This window comes from Gossypium arboreum, chromosome 5, assembly GCF_025698485.1.
Source record: "Gossypium arboreum isolate Shixiya-1 chromosome 5, ASM2569848v2, whole genome shotgun sequence".
NCBI lineage: Eukaryota > Viridiplantae > Streptophyta > Magnoliopsida > Malvales > Malvaceae > Gossypium > Gossypium arboreum.
In genome coordinates this window covers 21,989,728-22,014,883 of record NC_069074.1, presented here as the reverse complement: position 1 = coordinate 22,014,883, position 25,156 = coordinate 21,989,728, and the positions used below count along the sequence as shown (strand labels likewise).

The 25,156-nt window shown below is 31.9% G+C and overlaps 1 protein-coding gene, 1 long non-coding RNA gene and 1 pseudogene across 2 annotated transcripts; all 3 read right to left on the bottom strand.

The window, feature by feature from the left end:
• Positions 1-3,502: 3,502 nt before the first annotated feature.
• On the bottom strand, positions 3,503-9,199 carry LOC108489891 (mitogen-activated protein kinase kinase kinase 1-like). Its single transcript, XM_017794614.2, has 9 exons — positions 7,901-9,199; positions 6,640-6,724; positions 6,470-6,532; positions 6,213-6,370; positions 5,655-5,727; positions 5,502-5,561; positions 4,738-4,848; positions 4,191-4,438; positions 3,503-3,986 (listed from the first exon to the last, which is right to left on the bottom strand). Exons 1-8 carry the CDS (start codon positions 8,911-8,913, stop codon positions 4,229-4,231), a joined length of 1,773 nt encoding a protein of 590 aa, XP_017650103.1. The 5' UTR covers positions 8,914-9,199; the 3' UTR covers positions 3,503-3,986; positions 4,191-4,228.
• A 3,791-nt stretch (positions 9,200-12,990) lies between these two features.
• LOC128293240 (uncharacterized) lies at positions 12,991-15,492 on the bottom strand. Its single transcript, XR_008283387.1, has 3 exons — positions 15,422-15,492; positions 14,878-14,961; positions 12,991-13,452 (listed from the first exon to the last, which is right to left on the bottom strand). It is a non-coding gene; the product is annotated as an uncharacterized LOC128293240 (long non-coding RNA).
• An 8,158-nt stretch (positions 15,493-23,650) lies between these two features.
• LOC108451044 (glucan endo-1,3-beta-glucosidase-like) lies at positions 23,651-24,775 on the bottom strand (annotated as a pseudogene).
• Between the last annotated feature and the right edge of the window lie 381 nt (positions 24,776-25,156).

The following is a 25,156-nucleotide window of genomic DNA, read 5'->3' as shown; positions in this document are numbered from 1 at the left end:
ATTTTATTTTTAAACCATCAAAACCAATAATAACTTATTAACTTCTAAAGTTTAATTAAAATTAATAATAAAATTCAATAAAAATTAAAATTCAATGGCGAAATTTGATCACACTCAAATTGTGGGTGAAATTTAATCATATTCTCAAATTATAATGACAAATATCAATTAAAATAAAATATAATCACAATTTTTAATATGGTAATAAATTTACATTTTAACTAAAAAAATAGAGGGCAGCGAAAGATCCAGCAGTAAAAAATACAAAAGTAAAATATCATCCTTTACCATTAATGAAGAAGAGTAAGCATAAAAGCTTGTAGTTTAATGTAGGATTTGACCATACCACTCAATCTCGGAAAAATAAAAACTAGGGGATGGATGTAATGCGAAAACGAAAAGAAAGCAAAGGTAAGCCTTCAACATGGTTTGTTAGTTATGGCCACAGCAAGCTTGTCGTAGTCAACAAAACCACTCTTCCTGGTGCGTAATGATGACAATGGCTTAGCTTCATCTCCCACATTATGACATACATTTTTTTTAAAATAATTTTATTATAAATTTTAATTATATTTAATTTTTGATATAATGTTTAGAACTATTCATAACCCCTCCCTAATATATAAAGAGAAGGATAATGAACTTCAACACACTCGAATTCAAATCTTTCTACTTATATTTGTATGAGTAAATTTTTTTATTCGAATTTCAAAAATGATCTTAAATCAATTATCTTAAAACCACCTCTTTCTTAATTAATCATTCATTATCTTGCTTTCTTTTTCAAAATTATTATTTTGTAATGTAAACTTTTCTACAATTACACACTTTTGAAAAAAAATTACTATTTTACTTAAACCAAAATAAAATAATAATATTTTTTACTATATATTATTATTTCAGTTGAGGAAAATTAAGATTTTTGTCTATACAAACATTTCAACTATTGTTATTTTTAGATGAAGAAAATTAACAATTTTATCAATTCTATTATTTTAATTAAATTTAACCTTAAATCATAAAAATAACATGTTTTAGTAAAAAATATATTTTTATTTCTTTCTTTTCTTGTCACTTTAATCAAAAGATAAGCCCTAACTATGTATTACTCTTCCTCATATTTATTTTATTTATTTGAGAAAGTAGACATGAAATTAATTTATTTAAGAAATTCATTCATTTATCAATACAATAAAATATTACAAACTTCAATCTTTTTGTAGTAAAGAATAAAAAGAGCAAAATTTATAAAAATAATTAAGTAAAATTAGTTTTAAATTGTCTTATATTCTATCAACTAAATAATAAAATTTTACATTTCAACTAAATAAACCAAATAAAGTAATGTAACATATTCAGTAATGTGTCAAGTAATCTTACGTGTTGTTGATATAATTACCAGAGATAATCTTTAGATTCGTGAACCAAACACACTTAATATATATATTAATTTCCGAAAGAGTAGTTTTATTATTTCTTTATATATATTATTAGTACAAAATTTAAAAAATTTATTTACTTCCATCTACGTTATACTTAAAATTCTTAATTGAGTCGATGTCACGAGTTAATCAACACCAACTCAATTGAAAAATTATTAAAATGAGCATTCCTTTATAAAATAAAATAAAATAGATTGTTGTTGTTGTTGTTGTTACTATCATTATTATTAAGGTGTTTTGTCTTTTACATTTTTATGTAAAATTAATAAAATATCACATAAGATAAAATTTGAATCTCGGTTGTTATATAAATTTAAAACCTTCAAGTTTACTATTTCAATCAAATGTTATTTGATTAAATTTGTAATAAATATATTTGTTGTATATATATATTTACCAACATTGCGAATATATTGTAATTTAATAATTTTTATACAATTAATATTTTAATAAATTTACCATTCAATTTAGTCATATAATTTTATGCCATCATGTACATCGAATCAACCTATTTTTATATCATACTAATTGAGAATTCTTCATGATGATGTTTATGATATAGGATATACGAAACTATTAAACTTTTAACACCTCTTGTATGAGTTCAAGAATATTCAACTTTATCTCAATCATTTGTCTAAACTCAAAAGTTTTCTTATTTGTAAGAATTTAAATAAAAATATTAAATTTAAAAATAAGTTCATAAAAATTAAATATTTTAAAATATGAGTCAAATTCAAACTTTAATATTTAAAAATTTGAGTTTGGCTCAAGTCGTTTTAATTTTAATTTTAATTTTATAATGTTATTTTATATGTAATTTATGTCCTATAAAAATTAGTTGGATGACCTATTTTCAAGTTTAAACAAATCTAACTCAATCCAAATGTCTATTTTATAAAGTCGTTGAGAGGAGATTGATGTCAAACTTTTAAGGAAGATATTGTTTTCAAGTTTGTTTGTTTGTTTGTTTTTTTTTTTTAATGTAATCTGGCTTAGTACAGAATACCTGATATCTATGGTTATTCTTTTCTTAATCAAGCAAACAAAAATTTATACAATGTCCGGATTTTATTTATACGATAAAAGTTACAATAAAATGTTATCGATTTTTTTTATTCTTTTAAACATTACACAGTTAACTATAAAATACAGAGATTGTGATTGTAATCATAAATTTCCTTTTTCTAATTATTCTATAAATAATTTCATAGCACTATGATTTTTATTTATAAACGATAAAAATAAATTGAGTCTGATAAATTAGTTCAGGAATCATGATGGTGCATTTTATTATAATCAACCATTACCCATTTATACTAATTTCCAGTACACTGGTTGTAAAGAGAATTAACATCGCAAAATTAGATAATCATAATGCAAATAGAGGTACTCGTGGTTGGGCAGGTAGGTTGAGTCCATTAAATTAAAGTTTTAAATTTGAGTCTAGTCGGTTTAAAAATAGATTTATTTTTTAATAATTTAATTTAATTTAAGAAAGTTAAACTCAAGTTTAACTTGATCCATTCATATTTGATTTTTTAGATTAATTTTATTTAAAAATATTTTTAAATATAATAAACTAAATACACTTAAAAAAGGCTAAAATAAAAGTTTTCTAACACATTAAAATATTTATATTAAAAACACTACCATAAATATAATAAATATTTTATTATATTAAAAACACAAATAAATATAATAAATATTTTATTGTATTAAATATAAATTTTAAAATTTATATTTTGAGTTAAGTTATTTAGTTGGGTACGTTTTTAAAGTTTTAATTAATAAATTTAATTGTTATTAAATTAGTAATTTAATATAAATATAAATATATATAATTATTTAATATATATAATTAATATATTTTTTAAAATATAATATTCAGGCCAGGTCAAACTTGAGCCCAAAAAAATCTTACCTAAAATCTAACCCATAATTTTTATCCAAATTCATTTTTCTAACCTCAAATCCAAACCTCTATTTTTAAGCCAAACCTCCAACTGCAGGTCTAAATGCAAATAAATATATTATTTATGGTAATAACAATCATAAAGTGACGTAATTCTCGTAATCTCAATATTAGATATAGTCGATACATAGAGCAAACTAGTATTTATTTTTTGCATCAATAATGAGAGACATATATACAAACTTTCTAATTGTTACTACAATTTCTCCTACAGCTAATGTTTCACCCAAATCCCAAAAAAAAAAAAAAAAAATCTACATAAAATAAGGGCTAAATCAAATCCCAGACCTGACAAAACTATAACAAATAATTTTAACATTAAGAGCAGCTCAGCTCTCTACAGCTTCATCGTGGGTTCATGGTCATGGATAGTTAAATCTAATGTCAATGCCATTAGACCATAGCCAAAGCTTCAGAATTGCTTTCTGCCTACCAGGTTTGAGACTCTTTGAGTCTCTAGGAGCAAAACTAAAGGTAGCAACATCAGAGCCCGAGAAGGCAAACTTGTCTTCTTCCTCATGAAGGACGGAGCTGCATGCAATAACTAGACTCCGTGAATGTGTAACTTTCTGCACACAAATACAAGAACAAAGCTCTGAATGAAGCTAAACTGATACCAAAAATGTACCATTGTTACCGGATAATATTCAGGTATCTTAGGATATGGATAGCTAACATGTTGTGATAATGAAGGTTCCAGGACAATGTTTCTTCTGAAACCTGACCAAAGGAGCATGTTGCCAACGGATTTATGATCAGCAGAAAATGTTTACCTGATTACTTGTTGCAATTTAGTTTCATGGCTAAACATTCATATCCGACGACCAAGATGAGGAGATGCTGAGCCTGAGTGTGTGGGAAAAGACCTCTTCACAAATGGATGCTGCAAGAGTTTAGCAGCAGTTGGACGAGCATCCGGATTTACTTGTAGGCATTGCAAGATAAAATCCCGTGCATCTTTCGACAATGAATCAGGAACTGCAGGTGGCTCACCTCTGCCAATTCTAAACAATGCTTGCATCTGTTTTGAATTACACAAACGATGACATTATTGCACAATAAAGGAGATTATAAAAATTTAACTCAATAGCTCTTGTAGAAGGAAATTATTTGAAACAAATATAATATTCGTCCACACCTTTCTGGACAAAGCTTCATGGTAGGAACCAAATTTCATGCTTTAAAACCCTATAAGCCTTTTTGAAATTTGGAGATGACAGCATAGAAATTTCCAGATCCTTTTTTCTTCTTTATTTGGATTTTACATAAACTTAATTGTCAAGTAAACTAATGTTCATATCAGGAAGAAGAGGTACATACATGTTCCAAATAATAGTATGGAATCTGACGTGTTAACATCTCCAACACAGTACAACCAAGGCTCCATATATCAGCAGGAAGTCCATACCCTTGACCCTTCCTATTGACAACCTGTAATTCAACAGCTGATAATCAGAATTCGGGAGGACTAATCATCACCAGTAGTCTGTGTCACAAAAACAAATAACTACTACGTAGAAAAGACAACAAGAATGGTGTGTTTCTAGAAGAAAAAAAGTACTGAAACCCATCCAACTAGAAACTGAAGACACCATTCAGGTATGATTTAAAAAAGGGCCAGCAGTGTTTCAGAAAAGGAAAGCTGCCATCACCAAAACATTAGCAATTATCCGTCAATGAAAATTGTCTAACCAAATACTACTTAGGAAATTACTAGTGAGCTAAAAGATAAAAGAAGTGTTCACTGTAAACTAAATGTTAAGATCCAGCCAATTGAGTGAAGCCTGAGAAAATTATGATGGATCAGCAAAGAGTGATTCACACCTTTTGTACACTATAGATAAATATCTGAAAAGAATTATGTTATCATCCTTTTAATAATTGAGTATTCTCATAAGCTGTATATCTCTAGTACAGGAGAAATATTTACCAAGAATGCATGTCATCATTTCCTAATATTCAGTATACTATGAAGCTAAATATCTCAAGCAGGATCCCCAATACAAAAGAAACTGATATTCTACACAAATCAAACAGCAGCTATTACAGATTATCATTTCTGAAAGGAAAGAATAGAAGCACACCTCGGGGGCCATCCAGAATGCTGTCCCTTTGCATGATTTAACATCATTAAACTTGGTTGCCTGGAAACAAGCATCAGCACCAACATGAGTTCGACCTGCTTAAAGATAATAAAACAAGAAAGACAATTAAAGTCTTAGGTTTCGGAAAAAAACCTTTGCCAACCCAAAATCTGAAAGCTTCACTGACCCACTTGCATCCACCAATATGTTTGCACACTTGATATCCCTGTATCAACATACAAGTAAATGAGCCTTGAGAGAAGAATATTCTAAGTGCATGGAAACTTAGGTAGAGCATAGAAAAAGAACACAATTTTACTTTCAATATCATAACAATAACAAATGCGCAGGCATCTAACCTTAAGGGAAAAATAATACAAAATAATAGCAAGTAAAATGCTGAAAAAATCTTCTATGCATACAGATTATGATTCATATTCTCGACTTCAAAAGTCTTCCGAGAGGGAATATGACATATGCATACAGATTATGATTCATTACAACAGATCCCAATAGAGATAAGGACTGAAAACTTCAATCTGTTAAAGTGAAGAAATTTTTATTTTATTTCTCATATGAAGCAATTTGCTGTTAGCAAATACACCTAAAAGAAGTACAAATAAAAACTCAGATTTGGCTAGAGAAAACAAACAAAAGTTTTTTAAGTGGTACATAAATAATTAAGCAGCAACATAAGGTCCCTTTACTTACCTGTGAACCACATTTTGGTCATGAAGATACTTCAATCCATGCAAAATCTGTCTTGTATATGCAGAGACTTGAGAATCTCTGAGATGATACCTCTGATATAGATTTAAAAGGGATCCTTTGGTTACAAGCTCAAGAAAGATGTATAATTTTGACTGATCCTGCAAAGACCATAAAATTAAAAGAAAAAAAATTAGACAACTAGGAAGAAGAACATTTATGAGGTTATCCTATTAAGCTGAGTGTCAAAAAAATAGAACCTTATCTGTGCCATAATACTGAACTATGTTTTCATGTTCAAACTGGCTTAAAAGAGCAATCTCCTGAAAACGAAAGGAAATAAAGAAATTATATCAGACAGAAACAAGTAGAAGATGGGTATTTCATGAAAACGAACAATTAAAAAAGTAGAAGAGAAAATCTGTCTTACATGTTCAAGTTGGATAATACTTTGTTTCCCCTGACTTCCTTGATCAAGCAATGAAACTTCCTTCACGGCAAAAAAGAATCCATCGCTACAAGGACATGAATAAATAAATAATTAGTAAAGCATGAGTAAAAGAAAAACATCTCTTTCCTAAATAAAAGTAATACGTAATCTATTGGACAAGTAGATAACCAATTAATAGCTAATAAGATAAAATGGGCTTTTCCTTGCAATTTTGAAAGTATTTCTAACAGTACTTCATTCAGTCACTACAAGATGATGTCATTCCATAGCTTTCCAAAATATCAACAATTAGCTTCACATCTCAAAGATCGCAGTGCAATGAGCTTCCCTAGGTTTATTTTTCAACTCTTGAACAATAGGTAACAACTAAATTCATACCGACTAAGTGCTAGCTCAGATGGTATGCATGCTGCTGACAGACTCCTGGAGGTTGTGGGTTCGAGAGGCCTTAGGCACGTAATGTCCTTTTGATGTGAGTTAATTACATAATGATTGGGAAGGTTAAAAGTAGATTAGGAGCTTGGAGAAAACAACTAAATTCGTCATCTTAAAATCAGCTATAGAACAGGATATCTCCAGTTAACCAGTTTCTAACCACATAGGATCATCGGAAGCCATAGACCGGAATCAACAAGCAGAACCCTTCATAAGTCAATAATGGACTTTACCTGTACTCACCATAGAGGAAGGGGTTCATAATCATCCATAATTTGCCCACAAAAATGGCTACATGAGTGTATCAACTACGCAAAACTTCAAGCAGCAAACAAAGTAACACTTAAAGGCTAATGAACCTTAAGGCTAAAATGCGTCAACGCCTTAAAGTTCGAGGTAGAAAAAACACAAGATGTCCAAATATTAGGTATTTATTGGTATTAACGGAATTAATGATATCTAGCAATCTTTGGATGCAACCCTGAAACATGTAATACAGTGCTCCCCAAAGAACTAAGGGAATGGGCGATGGAAACTAGGATGACCAAAGAAAATAAAAACAAATACAAAAATGCCTTTCTCTGGATGCTTAACCAACACCAAGAACAGCTTTTGACCCTAGATGCTTTCTAACCTCTAAAAGAGTGCCGCCCAAAGCGACAAAATTATGACAATTAGGCATAAGGCAGTTCCCAAACTAATTTGCGCATATCAAAAGATAGATAAATTATCTTGATTAAAAAGAACTAGCTATAAGCATTTAATCAAGCTGGAAATAAAGTTGGGACAGAATTTCATCACTTACTCAGAAATCCCTTCGAAAACTGATCCAAATGATCCACGCCCCAGAAGCTCACCTTTCTCCCAATAAGTAATTGTTCTTTTGAACCTACCGTTAGGGGAAATGTTTGACATAGGTTCTGTGGTAGAACTCGAAGAATCGTCATCATTTGAAGTTATAAACGAGCACGACTCAGAAAGCACTGCAGTCTCTCCCATTCTCATTGAATTATCCTCCTCCTTAGCATTTTCTTCATTACCCCTATCCTTCTCTCCTTTAACTTCTTCTTCATCGGAAGATGAATGTAAGTGAACCTGAACTATACACCCTCTATCATCTTCGGGGGCGAAATCCCTAAACAGATCCCAAGTTGAGCAAGCGCTATCGACTACCGGTAGCTTCATCACCGGCGGCGGCTTTAAACCCGGTGGCCTAATCCCTTTAATTCCATAATTCCCTCCTCCATCGACAACATTCGAAACCCAGCATGCGTTTGACTTCAATTCAGTTGAAGTAGCAACATCGACCAAGTTTCTATCATCACAGCAGCACTCGTTTAACTTCAACTCGGGCGAGTCATCTTCGGTCAAAGCAGAAGCCAAAACCCTATCAGTTAATTCAGAGACTGTTACTTCAGTGCCGTCTTCTAAAATTATCTTGCCTGTCTCTTCCTCAGGACTATCCAGCCGGTTCAATCTGGACCGAGGCAGAAGATCCGACGAGGATCGAATTTTACGGGACTCCCAAGCGGCGGCTGGAATGGAAAAATCTTCAGGACCAGAAAGGCCCAAGGTCCGACAAATAAGGTCGAACTCTCCCTCTGTTCCTTGGATACGGAAGCTGGTTTTATCGGACAAATCGAGCGATCGCGTGATTAGAGAAGAAGATGAAGAGGTATCATCGAGAGACGAAGAAAACGACGCTGCATCGTAGTCGATGTGCTTCGCTGCATTGCGGCGCTCGAGTCTCGGCTTACTCCGGCTCCTCTTCGAATACATCGCGCTTCTACGACTAAAGAATCGAGGTAGGTAATGCATATGCAGCCAAATCCATCTAAAAAAAGGTCTACAATCGAGGTAAGCTAGGGTTTCCAAAAATATCAATTCAGAAGGGAAACGAAACTTTTTATCTTCTTGGCCAACTTTCAGGGAAAATTCAGGTGAGAAGAATATGGGAGCGGAAAAGAGGCGAGTCGAAGAGGGGGAGAAAGAGAAAAAAGCTGAAAGAGGAGATAGAAAAGACTGGTAAACGCCGTCGGGAGCGAGTGAGAAAGATAATAAATCAGAGTATACGCGGTGCCACGTGGAAAATGAGAAATGTCATTTGGAAAGATTATATTGTTTGGCTTCCGGAGTGGTGGGACCATTATTCCACCTCTGCATCTTCTTCCAACATAACATAACCATGTTTTTATTATTTATTTGATATTTTAAAAAAAATTATAACAGCAAATACTTTTATTTCATGATTATTTTATTTGAGCGAGTTGAGTTAAATTCTGTTCTCAATGATCCGTACATCATTATTTTTTAAGGTAATGAAAGGAAGCTACGTTTTCAATATAAGTTGCTTTTCTTTATTATTTCAATATGAGAATATTGAAGTCTGACAACAAAATTCAATACATAATATTTTAATGAAGCGTGAAGAGGAATATCGGATCCTTTTTTTGAAGTCAATTTTTTGGGTTTTTGAAGGGATAAATGGTAATTCATTTCTCATCATTTTATTTTTAATTTTCTCCAATTTCACACCTCAATTTTTCTTCCGTCTAATCTTTTGGTATCCGGATTGACGATGGTAAAATCTTTCAAAATTTTACACGCACGCAAACCGTTGAACGCCACGTGGCATGATAGGCAAGGATGTGAACCTTTAAATAAATCCTCCTTTTCTTTTCTCTTAGGTTTAATATATATCAAATAAAAGATTAAGAAAAACTTTATAAAATAATATACTACTATGTATATCTATGTAAAGATATGGATAATTCTTTTAAAATATATATAGATAAATCTAAATCTTAAATATCAATTATTTTATAATAAAATTAAAAATCCTATCACTGCATGCACATGTGAAAAAATATAGATATATGTTTAAAAATAATATAACGTAAGATTTGAAATTAATTAATCATATTTTAAAAGAAAACTTTAAGTGGTAAATTTTAAGTTTTACTAATACAATTGGTATGGTTTCAAATCCCATCCTAAGCATATTTTTATGGCTAAATACTCAAATAAGACCTAACCTTTTCAAAGTTATTTGAATAAAGGGCAAACGTTTTAAAACGTTCAAATAAGGGCCTAATGTTTTCGAATCTATTCAAGTAAGGGCTCATTACATAGATTTCCCAAGTTTAAAATACATGCACTTAAAAACTTGAAATTAAACGATGTGGAAGCGGACTCATATATTAATTGGAAAAGGGCTTAAGATCACATTGAGTACCTCAAATCTATGGGTGTTTTGTATCCATTGAGCAAAGACGAGTTATAATTATATAGCAGTATCTGAAAATATATATTGTGAACACCCTAAAACGCTTATAGAGACTTTTTTCTTAATTTGATGTCTAAATTATTTTTAGATTCTATTTAGTACATAAAATTATTAAATGTTATATCTTTACTCCTTATCTACTACAGGTCTCCCATGAAATTTGAAACCTTGATTTCAATAATATGATTTTTATGTTTTTTTTTCTTTTTAAATCCCTAACTCATTTCCAATTCCACTTAGGACCCACTAAATCCCTAACTGTGAAACCCAAATTCCATTAGGAACCTCAAATCGACGAAATCCCCAATTTATAGGCCCTTTACCTTAATCGAAATTTGTGAAAGTTCATTGGTATAGACGAGAGACATTGTATTCGATTGAATGGTGGAAAGTGTAAGAAGAAGATGAAGAACATTGTTACTTTTTTTAGATTTTTATTTTTATTTTTTACTTTAGAAATCCCACCTAAAAACCATGTCAGTATTATTTTATTTATAAATGCCATGCTAACATTGATTTGCTTTCATTTCAAACACTTAACTGTTAAGTTCAAATGTCAAAATTAATAAAAAAAATTAGGTATCAATTTAATAAAAACAGTCATGTTTATGTATCAAGTTGTATAAAAAAGATGAAGTACCAAATAAAAAAATGTCAAGTTCAGGTACCAAATTAGGAAAAGTGTTAAGTTCAAGTATTAAATTGGACTAAAAAGTGTCAAGTTCAAGTACCAAAATAAAAATATAAGACTAGTTTTAACAAATAAAAATATAAAAAACTATATTAAAAGATATGGAAAAGGAGAAATCGAAGATAATGGAAATTAAAGAAAAATAAAGTTAGAATAACATAAAAGAAAATAATTAGATTACTCAAAACAAAAAATATAAGGACCAATTATATAATTTAACTTAATTTTTTTGTTTGAAATGATAATTTAACGTACTACGTCACCTTTGTAACAGTCTAGTTTAGACCCTAGTAAGAACAATGGTTTCGGGACCACGAATCCGAGTAAAAAAAATATTTTAATATTATTTTCTGTGTTTAAAGTATGTGAATTGATATGTGTGAAATTTTCGTATGAAAATTTTATCGTTGTGTGCTTGATTTAATAAAAAGGACTAAATCGCGTAAAACGTAAAAGTTGCATGCTATTAGTTAAAGGTGTCAATTGGCCTTGGCTTTTTAATATGATGGCCTTAAATGGTAAATAGCCCATTTATAAGATAGTGGATGATATTTGGTTTGGCATTTGTGTATATATGAATTTATTTTAATGGTAAAATGGTAAAATGTTAAAAAAAAAGTTTAATTAAATAAATCAAAAGCCATGTGTTTTTGTCTTTTTAAGCTATCCGAATGTGAAAAGAAAAAGATGAGTTTGGAAGCTTTGAACATTTGGCACTTTGAAAGCTTATTTTAGGTATGTGTTTTACTCGGTTTTTTATAATTTTTACGTTTTTGAGATCGTTGCTTCGAGTACTAGTAAACCCATGCCTTAATTTTTGGATTTAATGAAGAATTTGAGATTTTCCATTGTTTATTATGTGATGAAATTGTTGTTTGATGATGATTAATAAATCTTTGATGTTTGATTTTCATGTTTAATTAAGTGATTTTTTTTGATAAAAATGTGTATTAAGGACTAAATTTAGAAATTTGTAAATTGATGAGTCAAAACGTGAAATAAATAAAAGATATGGGTTACTAGAGACCTAAGGTAAATTCGGCCTAATAGGGGTTTGATGAAATTTTGAGTAATTTGTGTTATTTTGAAATAGGGATTAAATTGTAAAAATGTAAAATGTTAGGGGATAAAATGCAAAATGCCCAAATTATGTGTCTTTAGATAAAATTTAATGAAATGTTGAATAAGTGAGTTAATTTTGATATTAATTAGATTGGCAAAAGTGGAATTCGGATTTGGATCGGGGGGAAAATCAAAGTGGTGGATTAGTCATCTCGTTCCGATTATCATTGTCCGAAGTAAGTCCTTAAGTAATTAAATTTAATTTGTCACGCGCTTAAGATTATATAAAATGATAAGTAATTATTTGACCTTTACAAGTTCGATTTGCAATAAGTATATTATATTTAGGCTATAAAGCCGAATATGAAATGGATGATTTATGTATATAATGTGGCCGAATGACTATTAAGTGATGATGTGCAAGTGTGTAATATGTATACAATTTTATTGTACTTGTTTGTATAAAGTCGAATGTGAAATGTAACACCCCTCGCCCGCATCCGACGCCGGGACGGGGTTCGAGGTGCTACCTGACTTTTACTAACACTTCCATACTAAACAGGGCCATGAAATCTCAAATAATTAAAAACTTTTCTTTTCACATGCAATTTGTCCCTTATGCGAGCTTACGAGGCCCAATACATGCATTCAAGGCGATTCGAACCCAATCGAGAACTCATGAAAAACTTAGAAAAATCTCTTGCGTTAAGGCTTCACACGCCCATGTGCTCGTGCCGTGTGGCGAAATAGTCTAATTATCAAGCCTTTTGTCACTCTCACACCACATGCATAGATACATACTTATCCAATAACATACAACGTGGCATAAATGAGCTCTTAAACATCTACAAACATGTTATGCTCGAGTTATTTTCTTATGTAATAAATATTATAGAATTTGCCCATATCATTACCACATACTAGACATAACTATCATTACATCACAAACCATTCATGAAGCATTATTAACTATTTACCAATCACTTAATCCTGCATTAGTTACTAGCTCATCAATGAATCTCAATTCAATCTCTAGGCATACATGTTGTAAGCCACATCACAAGAGATAATAACATACATGCATAAGAATAATCATATGGGCCCATAATGTCATTAGCCGACATAGGCCAATTTACATGACTAATACTACCTTAATAACAAGCCAATGCCTTTGGCTAAATCATAATATTACATACTCACATTAAAACCCTATACATGCCATAGACTCGAATCACTTGAGTTTACTTATCTCGATAACGTTAACTCGATAGGGTGATAATATCTCTGACGGCCTCCAACCCGAGCTAACCTGGAAACTCTAGAAAACATGGGAAAGAAGGGGGGTAAGCTTTCGCTTAGTAAGTTCATATGAAAACAATTAGCAACTCATTAACTTGTTTTATCAATGTTTACAACATATGTTCAAGTTCACTACAAGCTGTCTTTCTGAGCAACGGTCACTAAATTATTTATATCTGGAGCTACGAAACTCGAATTAAGTTCCGTTAATTTTCCTGAAACTAGACTTATTTTCCTTTCTTCCATAAAATTTCCAGAATTTTGGTTAAGCCAAATAGTACAGTTTATTAGTTAAAGTATCCCTATTTCAGGGTATGACCACTCGACCCCTGTGCACTACAAACAGAATTTCTCCTGTACAAATTCCAACGACCATGTCGTTTATTTCCCTAAAATAGACTCAATAAGGTATCCATTCATATAAGGTATGACTCTTAATAATTTTTGTACAATTTTGGTGAATTTCTAAAGTCAGAACAGGGATCTCGAATTCATTCAGACCCTATTTCACAAGAATTCAAATATCACACAATATGGAATTTTTTTCTTCCCTGTTTCTTTCATGTGAAAATAGACTCATTAAGCTTTAATCCCATATTTTATTCTGCCTCTAACTCATTTTCCACTATTTTTAGTGTATTTTTAAAGTTACACTACTGCAGTAACTCAAATCTGTCAAGGCTAAATTACTCATCCATGATCATTGTTCACAAAATTAATACAACATCGTTTGTATAATCATCACCGAGACATTCATATCACATTTTCATTTACCATCTTACCATATTGTTGTTATGTTGAGTTTTCAACCCGAGGGTTAAGTACATACCTGTTCAAAGTATTCATTTTACAACATTTACCAATACGTCCCTTTCATCTCGAGTATTCCTCCATTTGAGTAGAATTTTACCCGTTGAACACATTGGAATATAATTCGGATACATGGAAAGTTTGCACATAAGTGCCACATATGTAGCCAAGCTACCATGTAACCCGCCCATAAGTGAACTCGGACTCAACTCAACGAGCTCGGGCGTTCGATCCATAAGTGAACTCGGACTCAACTCAACGAGCTCGGATGCCTAGTTACATCTCACGAACTCGGACTCAACTCAACGAGTTCGAACATTCGCATCCATAAGTGAACTCGGACTCAACTCGACGAGTTCGAATGCTCAACCATCCTAGTGACATGTCACTTGTATCCTAATCTATTCCTAAGGTTCAAACGGGATTTTCCTCGAACACATATCCTTGCCATCTTCCGTAAAATACCGAAACCAATACTCGGTAGCACTTTATATTTAATGATAATACACATATCTTGCATTTTATTCAAAATAACCACAAAGCATATATTTCATGATAAAATCAGCATATCATATATTTAACATCAATAACTTAAAAATAACAATTATGCTACATTATTTACACATGAACTTACCTCGATACCACAAAGGTGAAAAGGACATACTCGTCCATAAATCGATTTCTTTCCGTTCTAGGTCCAAGTCTCAATTTTCATCATCTATAACATCACATTTAGCCTACCAATCAGTCACAATATTCATATGGGTCTAAAAATCATATTTTACAAATTTTCATTTTGACCCTAAACTTTTGCATATTTGCACTTTTGCCCCAATGCTCGTAAATTAATTTTATTCAATTTCTATAAGGTTTAAGACATGCTGAACATTTTCTCTTCTATGGAAACTCTAAATTTTCACTAATTCACACACTTATGACCAATTTGTAACTTTCACAATTTAACCCCTTTTTGACATTTTTACCGAAATTCATTGAATAAAACTCATATTTAACACATCAAACATTCATTATCCACTATAAATCATCAAAACACAACCATATCATGAATGGGTAAATTTTAAACTCTAATTTCTCTTCAATCAATTTGTAGAAATAGAAAATTTAAGCTTCGGGATCTCAAAATACGAAAATCATTAAAAGCGGGACAAAAATCGTACCTATATAAGCCATAGAAGCTTGGCTGAATGGAGCTCATCCATGGCTGCCATTTTCAGTTCTTTCCACGGTTGAAGAAGAAAGAATGAAAAAAATGATAGCTTTTATCATTTATCTTATTAGGTTATTTTAATTAATTTACAAAATTACCCTTTTATTTCAACCAAATTTCAAAATACCAAACAAATATCCATTCACTAACTTATTAAAGGAATAATTGTCACATAAGGACTTTCAATTTAAAACTCATAACAATTAGGCACCTCATATATAAAGAACTCAACTTTTGCACTTTTTACAATTTAGTCCTTTTGACTAAATTGAGTGCTCAAACGTCAAAATTTTCGAATGAAATTTTTACAAAATATTTTCATAAATTTATAGACTATAAAAATATAATAAAATAATTTTTTCGTCAGGTTTGTGGTCCCAAAACCACTGTTCCGACTAGACCCAAAATCGGGCTATTACATGAATTGAATGGTATATATGTGGTGACCGAATAGCTATTATGAAACAAAGTCAAAGAATGGGATATTTGTATAATAGATGAATTGTGACTATTGTTCCTGCTTGATCGAGGTTGTGTGTGAAATAATTTGTGAATATGGCCTATAGCCGAATGGTTATTAAAAGTGAAACTGGGATAGTGAAAAGATTATGTGTTCCTTGTGTATGATTATTGAACCGAAAGTTAAAGGGTAGGTGTACATTTTGTGCTTATATTCGAATGAAGCAATTGAATTGCTAATGTGATATGTTATGTGAAATGTGTTTACATGTGAATAAATATGCAAGACACTAGAAATGTATCCAGGCTAAAGTCTCGCAGGCTTCGTGCTGGAAATGTATCCGGGCTAAAGTCCTGCAGGCTTCACGTTGAAAATGAATCCGGGCTAAAGTCCCGCAGGCTTCGTGCTGGAAATGTATCCGGGCTAAAGTCCCGCAAGCTTCGTGCTGGAAATGTATCTGGGCTAAAGTCCCACAGGCTTCGTGCTGGAAATGTATCTGGGCTAAAGTCCCGCAGGCTTCGTGCTAGAAATGTATCCGAGCTAAAGTCCCGTAGGCTTTGTGCTGGTAATATAATTTCGGGTTTTATACCTAGCAGGCCAAGTACCGATGAATTTGATAAAGGTATACAATTACAAGATCCTACACTAAGTTGACAAATTGAAAGTGCATTACATATAGTTGGCCAGGTATGTATCATGTACTCATATGCGATTTTGATTTGAATTAAATTATAAATATATAAAGTGATGCATCTGTGAATAAGTGTTATGACTATAAATGTGATCGTGATATATTCAGTAAATGTGTGAAGTTATGTGAAGTGATTCTATGTTTATATTCAAATATAAACACTTGGTCCTTGTGGAAAGGTTTGTGGAAGTATATGATTTTATTTTTAGGTGATTACGATCATGGAAAATTAAATGTGAATATGATATTGTATTTTATTTGTTTCAATTGAACTAAAGCTGATAGTGAAGCATTTTAATGCTTATGTTATATGAGTTCGATCTTGAATGACATGATATACATGTTTAGATAATTTGAATGCAAGGAATGTGTGAAAGAGCAAATTTGTAATAAATCTGCTTGGGACAGCAACAGTAGCGTGATTTTGGAAAATCACCATAAATTTTGGAAATTGAATTAGAAGCTGAATAAATTATGTAATTAAAGATTAATTAGTCTAGTTTCTTATAAAAGAAACCGTGTAAACAAAAGAATTGTAGATAATGAGATATTTGAAGTGGCGTGAGATAGAATCAAAATGACTTTGAAATCCCCTATTTTGTTTTTAGAAAATTGTTGTAAATTGTATAATGATGATTATAAGATAAAATTTATATTCTTAGACTCCTTAATGAGTCTAGTTTCAAATGAAATAAACGATAACATATTTCGAATTCTGTATAATGAGAAAATTGATTCGTAGTGAAGAGTGGTCAAATTAGTCAAACAGTGAAATAGGGGAAACTTCAATAAAAATCTAGTATTGATTGGTCAAACCAAAAATTCTAAAAATTTGATGGATGGAAGATATATGAGCCTATTTTCAGGGAAAATTAACGGTACTTGATTTGGAGTTTCTTAGCTCCAGTTATAAATAATTTAGTGACTGTTGCTCAGGAAGACAGCTTGTAGTGAATTTGTGATTTTGTTGCAAACATGGTTAAAACTAGTTAATGAGATGCTTTTCGAGTTCTTATGATCTTATTTGTGATTTCAATATTTGGTTTTAATTGAGTTCAGATTCAAGTGAGGTGAATTTGCTAAAAATGCATTATGTTTATGGATATTTGGCCAAAATGGCAATTATCTAGGAATGATTTCTTGAAAATTTGAAATAATCGATCTATAAGTAAATTAATTGTTTGCATTGCTTAAAACTTACTAAGCATTGAAGCTTACTCCGTGTTCTCTTTTCCATTTCTTATAGGTTTATACTTTAGCTCGAGTTGGAAGAGCCGGAGATATCATCACACTATCGAGTCATTATGTGAGTTGAGAAGATTGTATATCATCATGGTTTAAGGCATGTATAGGATAGACTATAGGTAGAATGATATTTCGACTTTGTATACTTTATAGCCATGCGAAGATGGCTTGCTCATTTTGTTTAGAGAAGCCTTATAATTGAACTAATATGTTGAAATGTTTTAGTTATAACTTGATAGTAGTTAATTTGTTATTAGATATTCGGTTATGTTTTGATAGTGAGTCATTTTGAAAATTTATAAGAGCTCTTATGGAAAATCAATGAGATAGGTTTGCATTGTTGATAATTTATGTCTGGTAAGTATCTTTGACCTTATAGAAGTTTTGTTCAGTCAAGTAATACCTCATAACCTTATTCCGGCAACGGATACGGGTTAGGAGTGTTACAACCTTACCGTTACTTAACGACAATTAGTGGTTCAGTGACTAAAATGTTACAACACGATAACGTAAGTGATTAAAACATAATATTTTAGACATAAGTGACCAAAATATAACATAAGACAAACAAAAATAATTATTATAATAGTTCACTTAAAGTTTTATTTTATATATGTAAACTCTAAGCAAATATAAGAATTAAACATGTAATAATATTCCATAAAAATTAAATTTTAGTAACAAAACTTAACTTAGTTCATTCATATAATTACTTTTATATGGAAATGCAATAAAATGAATTTAAATTTTAATTTTTTAATACGGAGATATTATATATTTAAATGCATTTCCATTAATAACGATTATTTTAATCAAATTAAAACTCAAAATTAATGTTAAAATATAACGTAAATTTCTATTTAGCGTAATGAGAGAGAGAAAAGAAAAATAAAAGTCCTACCAAACTTGATTACTACAAAATTTCTGGAAGCATAGTTTAATGTAAGCTCCAAATGGCCATGTGAGATTTTATTCGAAGATTAATCAATATAGCGTTAATTGATTTAATTGATCAATAAATTATAGTTTCATAAAAAGAAAAAGATCAGTACTGTAGACAAAAGAACCGCACATACCATATATATATATGGAATTATTTAATATTTATTATTTGAATTTGGAAAAAAATTTCAACTTAATAATTGAACTTGATAATTTTTTTAAATTTTAGTCTATACGATGATATGATATTTTGAAATTATGCCACTTCGTCACCAAAATTAGGAAAAGTTATCAAGTTTTGAGACTAAATGTTGCTTATCCGATATAGATATAAGCAAAAAATTATCAAAGCAAGTTAGTATGTAAAAAAATATATATATTTAGAAAAAGAAAAGAGGCAAAATTTGTTGATACTAGAAAATTGGCAAGGAGATCAGAGTCAATTTACCCAATTTAGGAAGCTCAGAGGTTAGGATAAAGGAGTTAAGCAGAAAAGAAAGAGGAGCAAAGGGCTTGAGAGAATGAAGGGATGAAGTTGGAGCTTGAAGGAGAGTATGTTTATGTGTATATCCTCGTCCTTTGCCTAAAGGCACGAGGGACAATATAATACGGGTCGACCTCCCTAGCTACATGTCGCCTCCTAAAATACTAGCTAGTCACGTGTTGGATGAAGCCAACCAACCCCCATTAGTCATTTATTAGATAGTTCTTCTAGTTTACATTTCTTGAAAATTAGTCTCTAGAGAAGAATATTTAATCTTTTTTGCAAACTTATCTTTTATGAATCGTCGTAATATAAAATCGTATCAATAATCACTTAGCCTCTATTGTGTATGCTAGTTATTGCCCAATCGCCTCTTCCTTTGGGTTCGATCCTTAGAATATTCCAGTATTTCATTGTAACACTATAAATATTACAACTGACATGTATACTTACAGTAAAATTGGACTTTAAAAATTATTTCATAAATTAGTTGTTTTAATGCGCACGCATGTAACCAGTCAGTATTCAAGCTAGCTTTGTGTAATAGAAACACTTCCATATTCTCCCAACTCTCTAGTGTTGTCTAAGTGCTCTCTTCTTTGTTTATTTGCCTAGGCGATGTGTGCCAAGCCTATAAGTGTTAGACTCGTTAGTGAGAAATCAGAGTCTAAGGCTGCAAGCGACCAAAGCTAAAGTCTTTGCACGTGACAAGTGATATCAAACCTTGCATTTCTAACATTGTGGTTGGAACGATGGCTAATGTGATCGAGAAGTTAAGTGAGTAAGAGGACAACATGGTTGAGAATCGAGGTGCCATGAAGGGCAAGAAGGTTTCGTCAATGGGCTTTGTGAACATTATGGAGACCCGGATGGCAAAAATCAAGTTGGTTATGAGCAATGTCCTTATAAAGGTGGAGGACACCAAAGATTCCCTTTATGAGATCAAATCTGAGATGAGGTAGTCTCGAGATGAGCTAAAGGAAAAACTTATGGAGGAGTTGAATGGGGCTATAAGGGAGGCCTTAGGTGAGCTTGCCAGAAAGAATGAGGCCCTCTATGCATTGGTGGGGGTGATGAGTAGAGAAATCAAGAAGTTTAAGGGTGAGCTTTTAAGTGTCAAGGCAACCAAAAGTGGCAGCATGCCAATGTGGTCGAGTTATTGAGTAGATGTATTGAAGCCAAAAGAGTTCAAAGGCACGAGTAATGCCAAAGAGGTGGATAACTTCCTCTAGAGCATCGAGCAATACTTTTATTTGATCGGGATTGAGGAAGATGCCCTCAAGGTAAGCACTGCTTCAATTTACTTTGCTGTTGCCTTACTTTGGTGACACCGTAAGAGCGATGATGCAAGGCGTGAAAGTGGAACCGTTGATACTTTTGAAGCCTTTTAAGGGAGTTTAAGCTACAATTCTACTCAAGTATGCCAATTAGGAGGCTTGATCGAAGTTTAGGTGGCTTACTCAAAGTGATACGGTGCATAACCATGTGCATAAATTTTAAGAGTTGATACTTTAGATGTCGAATATGAGCGAGAGTGAGGCCTTATTCAGCTTTCTTGATGGAATGGAGTTCAACGAAGGGTGTTTAAACCTTATGCGAGTTATGAAAGTACCAGAGTCCTTAGTTGATTACCCTAGTGAATGAGTTGAATTCCCTAAGAATCGTGGTAAGGAAAAGAGTAGGGGAGCCAATAACAACCATTAGTCGAATGAGGAGACAAGGTGAGCTAAGCCCTGACGAGATAAAGGGTGCCTCAAGGCAACCGTAAATGAAGTGGGTGAGAGAAAGCCACTTAATTGCTTCTTATGTAAGGCCCCTTAGGGTGCAAGATTTCCCCATCAAGGCCAAGTTGTCTGCGATTGGGAAGATCTTAGATGAGTCTAAAGCCGAAGGTAGTGGGAGCGACCAAGAGCCTTAAGTAAGGAGGCTTTGTGGCATTTGAGTAATGAAGGATGCGTACAATGTGAAGCTAAAAGTGTTAAGACTAGGTGTTATCTAAAGTTGTCTCAAGGCGGAGGCCAACCAAGCACCAAGAGATAATATGAAACTGAGTGAGAAGTTTGATTCCTCCTATTCGAGATTAATTGTAACCATCAGATCAAAAGAAGCTTGCCTAAAGGAGAGGCTCCCTCCTTTATTTGTATCCAAGTTAGCTTTGAGTAATAAAAACACTTCCATATTCTCCTAACTCTTTAATGCTTTCTAATAGCTCTATTCCTTGTGTACTTGGCTAGGTAAAGTGTGCCAAGCCTCTCTTTAGTGAGGATCGGAGGCTAACTTAGACTCATGGGCAATAGATTTGAGTTTAAAGCCACAACGTGACCATAACTAAAATCTCGGCACATGACATAAATACACTCTTAAGAAGATGATGAATAGTGGTAGAAAAAGGCTAGTTGATTTGTTTGTTGGCAACATGCTTTTGAGTGTAATATCAAGATGGAGGAAATTACAATCTTATTGGAGTGTGATGGTGTTTAGTTAGACAATTGTCAATTTGAATTTTTAAATATGAAAGGGATCATAAATTAAAAGAGGTAGATGGTATTTTTATTAAAATAATATAAAAAATAAAATTAATTTCCAAAACGATATAGGTTATATAAATTATGAAAATCATAGTGATTTTAAGTGTTGCACGTACGATGAGCAACAATCCCAAAATTCTAATCATTATCAAATAATTGTTCAAATAAAGAAATAAAAAAGGTAAATAAAAGGTTGGAGTCGCACAAACACTAGGAAACACCATGTAAACTTTGCATTCACGTGGATGGGAAAGGAAGCTAATGTTTTGTATTTTGGGATATTTTTATTTAAGTCCCTTGATTTTAACATTTGATTTTAACATTAATTCGTAATTTTCAATTGCTTTTTATTTAGTTCTTGTTTTAATAATTTTGAATTTAGTTTATATCTTAATATAGTTTTTAATTATTAATGCCTTTCTATGTATACAATGAAGATTTAATTTATTGTATAATAGTTTTAATGGTTTTAATTACATGTCCTTTTAATATAGATTAACTATACAATAATTTTAGTAATTTCCAATTTATACGCTAATATGAATTATTTTTCTTAATAATTTTAGTTTAGTTGGGAAATATTTATTTTAATTTTTGAGTATTTTTATATATTATATATATTTAAAAGTTATATAAAATAATATAAAATTAATACAGGTGTGTCGGGTCAGTCTTAATTTTAGCATTTTTATTTGAGTCAAGCTTTGGCAAAATTTTAGGCTCATTTTTGGGTTAGGCCCGACCCGGGCCCAATGAATGTGCCTAAATTTTTAGTTGAGCTCGGCCCGACCCATGAGCATCTCTACATAAGAACCCCGTTGTTTATTTTTAAAAACTTTTTGGTATCTTTCTTTTGATTCATATAATCAACGTATGTAAAAATATAAGGAAGGTCATTTTGATCAAGAAGGTCAAGATGTAGGGAAGAAGAAGATCTCCCTCTTTGATATGTCTGTAGAATTTTATTATATTAGGTCGGATCTCGAATTGAGTTATCTTTATTGTAAATATATAACACTGCTCGAGAAGTAGAGAAGAAGAAGATCCCCTTCAAGATATCTGTAAAATTTTATTATATTGAGTCGAACCCTGAATTGGATTCTAAATCGAATTATTTTTATTATAAGTATATAACACTTTTCAAATTTCATGAACACTAAGCAAGTATTTAAAGCACAATTAACTTCTGCACCACTCTCATATAAACCAGCAACGTATAATTAGAGATGTGCTATCCATGAATTCATTGCATAAAACCCAATTAAGACAAATTCATAAAACATCATTTAAGACATACCTTGTTTCTAGATGAAAGTTGCATTTTATAGAACTTCAATTTAGATCATGAGTTGTTTAGTTATCCTTTTATGCTTCTTTCACTTTAAAGCAGATTTCACTTGGACATCTCTTTCGTCATTACAAGTCATTTTGCCTTACTGGCAACTCCGTTTTCAACGTGTTATATTAGGTCACCAATTAAAGTTAAATCTTTCCTTTCTCCTTTGATGTGATCAAAATTACTATTGTTGAATTGAAAATTTATATCAAATTATTTAAAATCTGCATTAATAGAAAATTAATTTATTCGTAAAAATAAATTTAATATATTTTTATTTTATTTTTGAATTGATAAAATTTGAATATTAAACTTTTATTTAATATTTAATTACCAATAAAGATGTTTTAAAATATTTAAAATTATATTTAATTAAAAAACAACAAATAAAACTTATTTATATTTAGATTGATTTTCCACTTTCAAAATATGCAGAAACTATATGAAGCGTCTCTGGCAAAAGATTTAAATAGCCAACAATAACATTTCAAGTTCACCAAAATGGATAAACAGGGTTCATATTGGGGAAGAAGAATCCGAAATTCTGCTCAACTGTGGGTTGCTTCAAGTTCTCGTTGAACATCTCGAAGAAAAACGTCGGCATTATATATTCAGGTCTTTTCGGAGTCCCTTTCTGCGTCACATGATTCAACAAGTTCTTGTTATAAGTTTGAGCGTTCGCGACACTCGTGTAAGGCTCGTTACCGGCGGTCGGCCATCCAGTTTCGGCTACAATGAGAGTAATTTGGCCGAAGCCGATCTTATCTAGGGCGGCATTGAAAGCATCGACCATGCCGTCAAAGAGGTTGTAGTATTCCAAGCCTTGGTCGACCACCACCGGTGCGGTCGAGGTGAACAAGGCGTAGTTGAGGGAAATATGAGTGGGGTCTGAGGCATAGGCAAAATAAGGGTACACATTGATCAGGAGGGGCGAATCCTGTCGAACCAGAATGGCCATGATACTAGTCATGATCGATGTTATATCGCTTCCAAAAGCGCCGTCTGAAGGAGGGTACGAGGTACTTAGGGCATTCATCGGGACCACGGTCGTAACCTTCGTCGTGCCTAGCCCAAATGAGGCGAGCGAGTTCATTATGTTGTTCATGGCACCAGGAATGTAAGAGCTTGACTGTCCTGGAATGGCTTCATTCCCAATGATGATGAACCTGAATTGAACATCGTCCTTATAAGGGACGATGTTGGTGTTAACCCATGCATCGGCTGCACTTTGATCCGTTGCGAGGCTTTGTATGTCCTCGTTTGTCGTACTCATCGAGAGGGATATTCCCGATCCCCTTGCTCCTTCGAGCACTTCAGGTAAGGCTGGTAGAGCCTGATATTGTTTATGCCACTAGTTTTGTAAAGATTAATAACATCTCCTGGAGATGGAAGATTGTTGCCGTTCAAACCATAGCAAACACCAATATCACGGCCATCTGCAACATATATAGTAGATCAGTAATTAAAATGGATTGAAGATAAATGTTTTGTTGTATATTTTTCAAAGCCATATTTACTCTAAAATCACTGTAGAGAAGTTTGTTTTACCTGTTAGAGAGAGGAGTTGAGTTAAAAACAGCATTGCTGAGATTAAAAACCCAGAAAATCTTGGACCCATATTTCACTATATTTCTTGATCTCAGCCCTTTTTTTTTTTTACAAAGGAAAGTCAATAACTGGTGCTCGTTTCTCGTGCCTACTGCTGGATTTATATACTCTCTCTGGAAGTTTTTTTTCAAAAAGGATTCCGAGTTTTTGGACAATATGAGTTATCAATGCACGAGGGTATCGTGTCCCATCATATTTGTATATAATGAAGAGGTTTTGACACTTCCTCTTTCTAATTTTATTTTTATTAGGATATATATTTATGTAAATTATTTTCTTAATTGTATATTATTAAATTTAAATTTAAATTTTACATATATATTTATATGTATCGAATTAAAATTTATATATACATTTCATCAAAATCGAAAAATAATTTTAAAAATTTTCC